The sequence below is a fragment of the Bison bison genome, unplaced genomic scaffold (genome assembly GCF_000754665.1).
Source record: "Bison bison bison isolate TAMUID 2011002044 unplaced genomic scaffold, Bison_UMD1.0 scf7180017864148, whole genome shotgun sequence".
Lineage (NCBI taxonomy): Eukaryota > Metazoa > Chordata > Mammalia > Artiodactyla > Bovidae > Bison > Bison bison.
In genome coordinates this window covers 1,458,471-1,468,627 of record NW_011494720.1, presented here as the reverse complement: position 1 = coordinate 1,468,627, position 10,157 = coordinate 1,458,471, and the positions used below count along the sequence as shown (strand labels likewise).

Genomic DNA, 10,157 nt, shown 5'->3' with positions numbered 1-10,157 from the left:
ATTCTTGCCTGGAGAATCCCATGGACAGAATAGGCTGGCGGACTACAGGCCATAGAGTAGCAAAGAGTGACTAAGCACACACGATAAATTCTCCCAGTTAGTTTCTTTAAACACTATCACAAACACAAGGAAACCATAGGATGCTAAAATAATGCCTACAAATAATCTTCACAATTCCCAGTTACTTTTGGACATCAATGCCCTGGAAAGAGCAAAGTATGTCTTAGAAAGCTTTGGATAAAATGGGCAGATTAAGTACCCATTAGAATGTCTCTTTTTCTAAAACATGAAAGCTCAGTCTGCCTGATAAAATCTGTTTTGAGCATTTTTCACTTATACTCACCTTGAACAAACAATGAAAGCAATGGAGACATTCTGGTACAGTAAGAAAAGCAAGAGCTATACCTCAGCCAGAACTGAGTGCAAACTCCACATTCTTTCCCTTGCCAGTTTAAGGACCTTGAATGAGCCCTTCTTAATCACTTTAACCTTTTTTCTCTTCATATGCAAAAATGAGAATCATAATTCCTTCTTTAAAGATTATTGCAAGGATTATAAGAGTTATTGCAAATGAAATGTTTGGCACACTATTTGGCACAGAATAGGCATTTGTTAAATGTTTATTTATTCTGTCTTCTCAATAGGCTTTTCTTTCTTAAAATCAATTACCTTCCAACCTACACTGAATTAGGGAAAAAATCCTTCTTGAAAGCCTCAGTCACTGGCAAATAGGAGCTTTTACTTAAAAGCTCTACATTAAGGGATTAAATTCTTTACATACCTTAACAATGAAATTAACAATCACCTTCAAACATGCGACAGGTGAACTAATCTTACACTTCACATTCAATACACACCATCATACTCTTAGAATAAATCATTAGATTTTACACCTACATGTATAACCAGGAACTTAATTAAAGCCAAACAACATTTTTTAGGAGTACAACAACTGATCCACAAGTGTGTTTGCCATCAAAATTGCCTTGTGAGCTTAATCCAACTTCTACTGAAAAATTACAAGGTACCAATCACTCTTTTTCTCTGTTTTCCCAGACAAGTGTCAATCAGGTTATTAAGCACACAGAGCTATTGCAAAGTACAAATTTACAAAAGGAGAAATTGCTGCCCCAAAGGCTAGAACCTACTCTCCTGATTCTCAACCCACTGTACTCTGTATCAGATTACTAAATCCATTCTGTGAGCAGCCTTAAATCCTTTCTGTTAATTCAGAGGCAAGGGAGGGAACAGTAGAGTAGAGTAGATACTGTGGACTGGCACTCAACATCCATTTGTCCCTTCTTAAGGTGTAGTATTTTTCAAACTACCAGTTGCCATCCATTAGTCCGTCACGAAATCAACTTGGTGGGTCAAGACCAGCATTTCTTAATGGAGTGGAGTAGCCTAGATCAGCATAGACTTGCACAGCAGAGATTAGAATAAAAGCCACTGGGGGCATCGCATTGTCTTGTGAATCTTTTATTTCAGTTATACATGAATGTGATTTTGTATATGTGTGGATCAAATACATTTTACAGCAGAGTATGTCCAAAATGTGAAAAACGTTGTCCTGACATGTCTTCCTATACCTCCAACATTGGGAAGTTAAGTACTCTGTGTTCAGAAATAAAAGATTTCGGGTATAATTTGGGTTTGGTTGATCAGATGCCCAAGGGTGAGATGTGGAAGATGGCAGTGGTCAGAGCTCTACTGCCACATCTATCTCTCTTAGCAAGCATGTCACTGACACTTTGCATCTTCTGGGGCATCATTAGCAGAGGTCTCAGCACACGGTCACAAGATCCATGGGTAGCAAGAGGAAGGACACAAGGCACCCCAGATGGCTGCAGGGGAATGAGGTTCTGGAGTTAACAGCAGTGGGGGAGGCACTCTGCAAACCTGAAAATGGCGGCTTCCAGAGTTTGGAGACGGCAACGGGATTCTGCCTCCACTGAGTTTCTGGTTGTAGCAGTAGCGGCAGCTCTCTTGGTGGTTTAGTTCTGTGATGGGCCTTTGGGAATTGCTATGGAGATTCAATCTCAAGTCTAGTCCTTCAGCCTCCACATGATTCTACAAGCGACTCAACACCTTGTAATAAATCCCTTCTTGCTTAAGCTACTTGGAAAAATGTCTGTTCCATACCCTATTGAGACTGACTGTTGTTGTTCAGTCGTCATGTCCAATTCTTTGCGACCCCATGGACTGCAGCTTGCCAGCCCTTCTTTTCCCTTCAGGAGGCAGCATGGCTGAAAGTGAACACTGTGGATTTAGAAATAAGACTAGTGTAGCTTTCAATTCCAGCTGAGGTGGCTACAACCTTCACTTCTCTGAGTCTTCATGTTATTTTGTCCATGAAACGAGATGTAACCATAAGGATTATTGTAATTAAGTGCCGGTAGAGTTATCCACAAGATACCATGGAAACCCATAGGCAGATGAGCTAATTCTCTGGTGGGGGTATCAGAGACCCTAAGAATAAGCAGGAATCTGTCAAGTGAGGGAAGAAAAGACAATCCCAAAGGTCAGCAGTTGCAAAGCCCTAGAGGGGAAAGAGCACTGTGGGGACTGCAAACATGGTTTTATAGAAAGTATGACATTCATAGAGGAGAAGGGGAGGAATAGAGCCCTGTGTGCTGAGTTAGGAAGGCTGACCTCCATCCAAAGCGCAGTGAGAACAATTGATGGGCATAAAGCAAGAAGTCATAGGATGCTATCTGTACTTTTTAAGAGATCCCTCAGACTACAATGGAGAAGGGAGGGGACAATGCCTCATGCCAGGAACATTAAAGCAGAGACTGAATAAGAGATAATGATGTGTAAACAACCGTGGTGTTAATGGTATATAACAGGTAGATGAGGGAGAAGGTAAGCGGTGGAACAGACAGGATTTAATCACATTCATTGAGCTCTTGTAACACCCATGTTCCAAGCTATGTACCTTATATATGTCAATTCATTGTACTGGTATAAGGACTCTATGAGGAAACTACTCTTGCTAATCCTATTATAATCCTGAAGCACTATAGTGCTCAGAGTTTAATCAAGTAGCTCAAGTCACTCAGGAGAGCCTATATTTGAATCCAAGTCTATTTTGCTCAAATCCTGTATGTATCCCCTTCACACCACTCAGCTGCCTAGGTCAGTGTGAAAATCAGGACAAAGTCCTTATCTAGAGAGACAAAAGCTGGCATCATCATCACATAAATGATCATTAAAGCCATGAGAATTGGAGGAACTGCTTAGTGATATTCACATGCATTGAGTATTCCCCATCTTCCAGAATATTTTGTAAAGACTTTCTATTATTTATTCCTTACAGCAATCTTAGAGTGTATTAGTTTCCTCGGGCTTCATTAACAAAATTCCACAAACTGGGTGGCTTAAACAACAGGATTCACTGACTCACAGTTCTGGAGGCCAGAAGTGTGGAACCAAGGTGTTGGCAGGGTGGTTTCTTCTGAGGGTTGTGAGAACCACCTGCGGCATGTTTCTCTCCCAGCTTCTGGTGTTGTGCTGGCCACGTCTGGCATTCTTCAGTTGGTGGCTACATCACCCCAATCTCTGCCTTCATCCTCACCGGGTGTTCTCCCTGTGTGCCTGTCTTTCTGTGTCCAAATTTCCCCTTTTTATAGACACCAGTCATATTGGATTAAGGTCCACCCTGATCACCTCATCTTAACTTGTTCATCTGCAAAGACTCCATTTCCAAATGAGATGTCATTCACAGGTCCTGAGAGTTACGACTTTAACATCTTTGGCAGGGGGAGCACAAGTCGACCCATAACAGAGAGGCATTTTACATCCATTTTACAGATAAGGAAGTTGAAGCACAGGGAGACCAGGACTGAGGGAACACTTACATCCAAGAGACAGACAAGGAGACCCCACTTTCGTGACCACAGTACACAGACCAGAAATGGGGGCCTGATCTGAGGGGGAACCGATTTACAGGCTTGTCCCTGCGTAAACGTGCTGCTCATACTGAAAAGTGACTGACTACACCAACCAAGCTCTGCCTAGGAAGCGAATCAGAGAGAGACAGAATGAGGGGAGTTGATGGTGGGAGCCAAGGTGGGAAGATATGCAGAAAAGCCAGGAAGTACTGGAAAACAGAGACAAGGGGAAGCCCTGAAGATGCAGAAATGGATGCTAAAGGCTGAGAGGGGAACAGAGCGCGGATGGCGGTATGGGCGGAAGCAGCAGAAGGAGAGGTTGAGTCATTGTGGCATCAAAGGACACCAGCACTCATGCAACAAGGATCCAGCCATGGCGGCCGCACGGTACCCAGAAACTGGCACTCCAGTGCCTGGATTAACAATTTGTTCCAGCTGATGGGATGCATGACGACTCCACTGAGTTATGACTGTGAGGTCAAGATTCCCATTCACAGTTATATCCACACTTATCCTTACACGAATCTCTCATTTCATGTCTGATAACCTTAAAATAATCTAACTCAAGTGCCCAGAGAGGCAGAAAGAAAGGGAGTTGAATGTCACAGTATGGGAGTTAATGGAAGAGAATGTTTCAAGAAGGAAATGGTCAATTACATCAAATGTTTCAGAAAGATCAAGTGAGACAACACTTTAAAAGAAACAGATTTGTTAAGCAAAAAAATGGAAGAGCTGGGTGAGGGGAGACAGAGGCCAGGTTGCCAAGGATGATGGCATGAATGGGACATAAGACCAGAAAAAGACAACAGCACAAACCACACTTTCAACTGGTTCAACTGTGAAGAGAGAGAAAACCAAGGTTCTAAGTTGTGGAGTAGAAGCAGTGACATTTTTTAAGACAAAAGAGATTTGAATATATTCAAATGCTGATGGAAAGAAGGTACTAATGGTGAGGTTGGAAACAGTTGAGAGAGGAAAACAACTAATAGGGCTAAGTTGCTGAAGATATAAGAGGCCAGGTAGAGGGAATAACCCAAGGCAGGAGGAGAGAAGGAGGCACAGATGGGTGGGCACATGTACTGGGCTATGTTCAGATCAGATATTAAAGGTATTTCCTGTAATGACTTCTATTTTCTGGGTGAAGTAGGAAACGAGATTATTGGCTGACAGTGAAGAAGGAGGACACAAGGTAAGAGCCTTGAGGGAATGGAGAACATTTGCAACAGTCATTTTGGAAAATGGCAGTGAGATCTAACCAGGAATATGGTGAAGGATTACCAATTGGTGCAAAGGGCTCAAGTGAGATCAAAGGCCATGGATCCGGCATAACACTTAGCCGTGCCTTCATGTGATTTCCAGTCTCATTCAGTGAGGCAGGAAAAGCAGCAAAAACATTGCTAGTTGGGATTAATTCCAAGTTAAGGGAAGAAGGGCAAGGGAACAAGAAGTTTAAGGTATTAGGAAGAGAATGATTGAGGAAATATCTTGGCTGGCTCCAGATGAAGACTACCAAGTCTAGTAGGGAGAAAAATATGAGGACCAAGGGATCGCAAAGAACAGCTATTTGGGAGTAAAAGATGGAGTTCTGGGATATAAGAGGTTCTGGAGAATTTAAGATTTCAGAGGTGAAGTTCTAGGTGACTAGAAGATCCTCAATTTGGCCATGTGCAATAGATTGTGCTGTCTGTCCTTCCAGCTTCTCTTTCTCTGGGGAGCTTTCTATTTTTACACGTGGTTCTTGTTGAACAGATTATCCTGGAGCTTCACCCCACTTTCACTGCAGGGGCTGGCATGGGTGCAAGTCAGTGAGCGCATCCTTCTGGCTACAGTGATTGACTCAGGGGTGGGTATATGACTAAGAAGAGATTATCAGACCATTCCCTGAGATTTCTTCCATGAATGTTAGAGGCAAATCTCTCCTTCTCAGCTGTTTCTAACTTATGAGGATCTTGTAACTGCTTATGAGCATCTTCCTTGGCAGCCTAGAGAAACCATCTCCAGAAGGAGCAAGTGAGTCCAATGTACAAAGACAAACAAAGCAAGCATAGACACAAGATGGATAAAAGCAAAAAGAACAGGAAAACAATGTTCAATCCCTGGATCTAGCCATGCTGAAGCTAGTCTAACCCTGATCTTTCCACAGGGCTCCCCAAAATCTCTCTCCTTAAGGTGCCATGCCATGCTAAGTCACTTAAGTAGAGTCCGACTCTTTGCGACCCTATGGACTGTAGCCCTCCAGGCTCCTCTGTGCATGGGATTCTCCAGGCAAGAATACTGAAGTGGGTTGCCGTGCCCTCCTCCAGGGGATCTTCCCAACCCAGGAATAGAACCCACGTCTCCTGTGGCTCCTGCCTTGCATATTCTTTACCACTGAGCTGCTGGGGAAGCCCCTGTCCAAGGTAGTCTACATTAAAAATAACACTGTGCTCAGTTGCTTCAGTCGTGTCCAACTCCTTGTGACCCTATGGACTGTAGCCCCCCGGGCTCCTCTGTCCATGGGATTTCCCAGGCAAGAATACTGCAGTTGGTTGCCATTTCTTTCTCCAGAGAAGGTCTTCCCAAGCCAGGGATCAAACCAGTGTCTCCTGCAGTTCCTGCATCACAGGAGGAATCTTTACCACTGCTGTAATCTTCAGTCTAGGAAGTAAGTGGATGAAACAAAGGAGGTAAAGATATGACAGCTGAGATGGCTGAGAAACTAAAGATAGAATGTTGCATCGGTTTGCTTTACAGGCTTGAAAGTCATCTAAGACAAAGACAGTACTTGATGGGAGTGGAAAAGACACCTCTGAACCATTTTGACAGTCTTAGGTAGGAAGAATAGAAAAGATGTTAGTAGGTAGCTGCTATAAGGATAGAAAGTTATATGTTAGCAGGAGCCTCAAAAGAATGATGCTTTTTATACAAAAGCGAAAGAAGAATAGGGTGGAGGTTGCAGAGGGGAAAGGGAAACATCCAGACCCCATTTGCTGAAGAGAAGTTAATGGGGTGTGTGATAATGGAGATAAGATCGCTGCGGGTGGAGCCTTCTCAGTCAAAGGTTATGTAACCATGAGGTGCTTCCCCAGTGAAACTTAGGCTCCATGTCTAAGTCCTAAATATGACTACAATATCAATAACGTAGACATTCTTTAACAACTTTTCCACCTACCACTCTTTGTCCTTGAATCACTCACTGTTCATCTGAAAGACAAAGTAAAACTGGAAATTTAGATGGATCAGGTTTAAATTTATTTTTCCTAATTGAGATATTCTATGCATACATTCAAATGCCTCAGACAATGGTCAGAATAACAACCTCAGTAGCAATTATCACTCAAGTGATTCAGTAGAATAGTTAATGTTAAATATTTTAACACTCTATTTAGAAAATCACATCACACTAATGCATTTTATTGGACAACATAAAATATACATGGATATTACAAAAGAACAAAATCTAACACAAAATTTTATGAAGCTGGCCTGCCAACTCTGGAATGAAGCCACAGAGGGAAGGACGACACCCAGCTGGCACTTCAACAGGGAGGGTAATAGCTTTACTAAAGGGTTGTCAATGTGTCCAAATGACACACACTTACTGGGCATGTGGACATATGTACACAGACAGAGTTTATTTTCCTTATCCCATGTAGACATAGTCTTTCCACCAGAAATTCCTAAAGATTATATTCAAAGATTTTAAATATTTCTATGTGTATTAAAGATGATTGTATCTGTGCTTGAGTTATATATTGGAAATATTATATAAACGTCTATTTGGATAAATGGAATGTAATTCTGTATGATAAAGAGAAAGTACAGTACTAACCACTCCAGACCCTTTTTAATCCCTTATATGAGTATAGAAATAGAATTAATGAATAGAATTAATAAATCAAAATGGAAAAATAATATTATGACAGTTTATGTTTTTAAAGTGATGTTGTTAAAAGTACCTTTGAAGAGTATAGAAAGGAAATGTACAGAGAAAATAAATGAAGTTCATCAAAGAGTGTATTTGGAAAATAATACCAGAGTGAATGTACAAACACTGATCTCCCACTGCCCTGGACCTGCCCCTCATACCCGTCAGTAGACTGTGTTCTGTGGCCTGGTTGGAGCAGAACCACCCAGCACTTCCATCCCCCAGGAACCCAAGAGTGAAGTCGCCTTCTCCACGGAGGTGAGTGTGGTCCAGAGCAGCAGCCACTGCACCTTTGGAGACGTGAAGGCTCTCCAGAGACCTCAGACCTTCCCCTGGAGGAATACACAGCTGCCTCCCCCACTGTGCAGAGCTGGTCCATGTCCTCAGTCAGGGCTGTGCAACAGCAGAATGCATGTGGTGGGAAAAGCCAGGCAGAGATGACCCGCCCCCCAGCAGAGCCCCTTGGTCACACTCCCTCCATGTCAGCTGTCATCCAAACGGTGTGAAACTCATTTCCTTTCTTCTAGAGTCTTCATTTTCTCTTAATGTTTGGGTAGAGTCTATTTTCTTCCTTCTCCTTTAATTAGATACTCATGCTTTGTTAAGGGATTGTAAAAAAAAAAAAAAAACAAAACTTTTTTGGAGGAAAGAAATAAGAATATTGCCCAAAGAGAACATGTTTTTCTTGGGAAGATAAGAATATGGTCTCCTGGAAGATATTTGTAAAACAGAAATTTAAAAGGAAGACATAAAATAATAGAAATGCACTATATAATCTCCATCTTGAAAAAGTTATCCCTGTTGTCAGTACATTTGATATAAAGTGAAAGTCATTCAGTTGTGTCCGACTCTTTCTGACCCCAGGGACTGCAGCCTGCCAGGCTCCTCTGTCCATGGGATTCTCTAGGCAAGAATACTGGAGTGGGTTGCCATGCCCTCCTCCAGGGGATCTTCCCCACCCAGGGATCGAAACTGGGTCTCCTGCATAGTAGGCAGATTCTTTACCATCTGAACCACCAGCAAAGCCCCTTACATTTGATATATTGGTGAATAAACAGTGTAGATTTTCTTTATCTTATAGGTATTTTACGTTAAAGTTTTTATTTTTCAAGTACAGAGCTCAGCTCTGTTCAAACATTAAAGATTACCACCATATGTGATATGGTTGCAACATTTAAAAGAGGTACTTTTTTTTTTTACAGGACCTCAGACTTACGTGTGTTTCAGTCAAATAATTAGGTGTATGGCTTTTTAAAGAAATCATATGGGTCACACTTATAAATCTCAGTCACTTTTGGGCTTCAATCCTTGATTGTAAGGATGTTTTCCTTCCTTTGTGGTACAGGTAATTTTCACCAGAATCACAGGAATTCAAGAGAAACAGAAAGACTGAAATAACAGAGAAGGTGTGGCCTTTGATACATAGCCAGTGTAGTATTCATTCTGGTTCTGTCAGTAATTAACTGCAATCATAGGTAGGTAACCAAGATCACTTCTCTGAGCCTCAGAGAGGTTATAAAATAAAAACATTACAGTTTCTCCACATTATTATTACGAGAATTAAAGTGGGTAGTAGAATCCCTGACTCATAATAGAGACCACATAAATGTTCATTCCTTACCATCATTTCCAGTTCTAGATAATCTAGTAAAATTTTTCTTGAGTCCCAAAGTGCTAGCAAATAAAATAATAGTTGTTTATAGTGCCAAACACCTAAGGATGGCACTCTTAAGATCCTTTTTTGTCCATGAAGGATTCTTGTAGTATCATCAGAGAATGCAATATTCACACCCTGATCAAATTTCAAAGGATTGGGAAATTTATGAAATTGAGGATTGCATCCTATCTCTCATCATCTCCACCTCCCTCAAGAGACACGGTGTTCAGTGGAGAAGTTGTACGTGGCCTTGTGGGGGCCTGTCCTGCTTTGCAGTCTCATCTTTGAGGCAGGCACAGGGGACAAAGCGATGCTGGTGTGCATGGATCAGTCTTTCCAGACACTTGATGATTTCATAGTCAGGAAGAGCAAGACTCATCATGTTCAAGCCCAGCATCTGAGAAACCACCTCCCTGAAGTCCATCAGCTGCAATAGCAAACAGAACCACATGAATCGAGAGAACAGATTGCAGCAACACTGCCAGATCAAAGGCAATCCAAACACCTGTGGAAAACCCAGGTCTGCATGAGCTAGCCTAATTACTTAGTCTCCTTACTCTTCAGGTAATTCTCTCATTTATAAAAAGATAAAGAAGAAGAAGGAAGGGGAGTATGGAGGAGGCTAGCCTACAAAATTACCTCTAAAGTCCTTTCAGACACCAACTTTCAGCAATTTAATAACCACTTTGCTTTTTATTTA

General features: G+C 41.8%; 1 protein-coding gene across 1 annotated transcript in view; it reads right to left on the bottom strand.

Annotated features, from left to right (window-relative positions):
- Positions 1-7,108: 7,108 nt before the first annotated feature.
- Positions 7,109-10,157, bottom strand: part of CCDC170 (coiled-coil domain containing 170) — a gene marked incomplete at its 5' end in the record, with an annotated part of 67,805 nt that continues 64,756 nt past the window's right edge. Inside the window, one exon of the mRNA XM_010840905.1 lies at positions 7,109-9,884. Coding sequence (XP_010839207.1) covers positions 9,684-9,884 — 201 coding nt within the window. The remainder of the gene's footprint in view (positions 9,885-10,157) is intronic.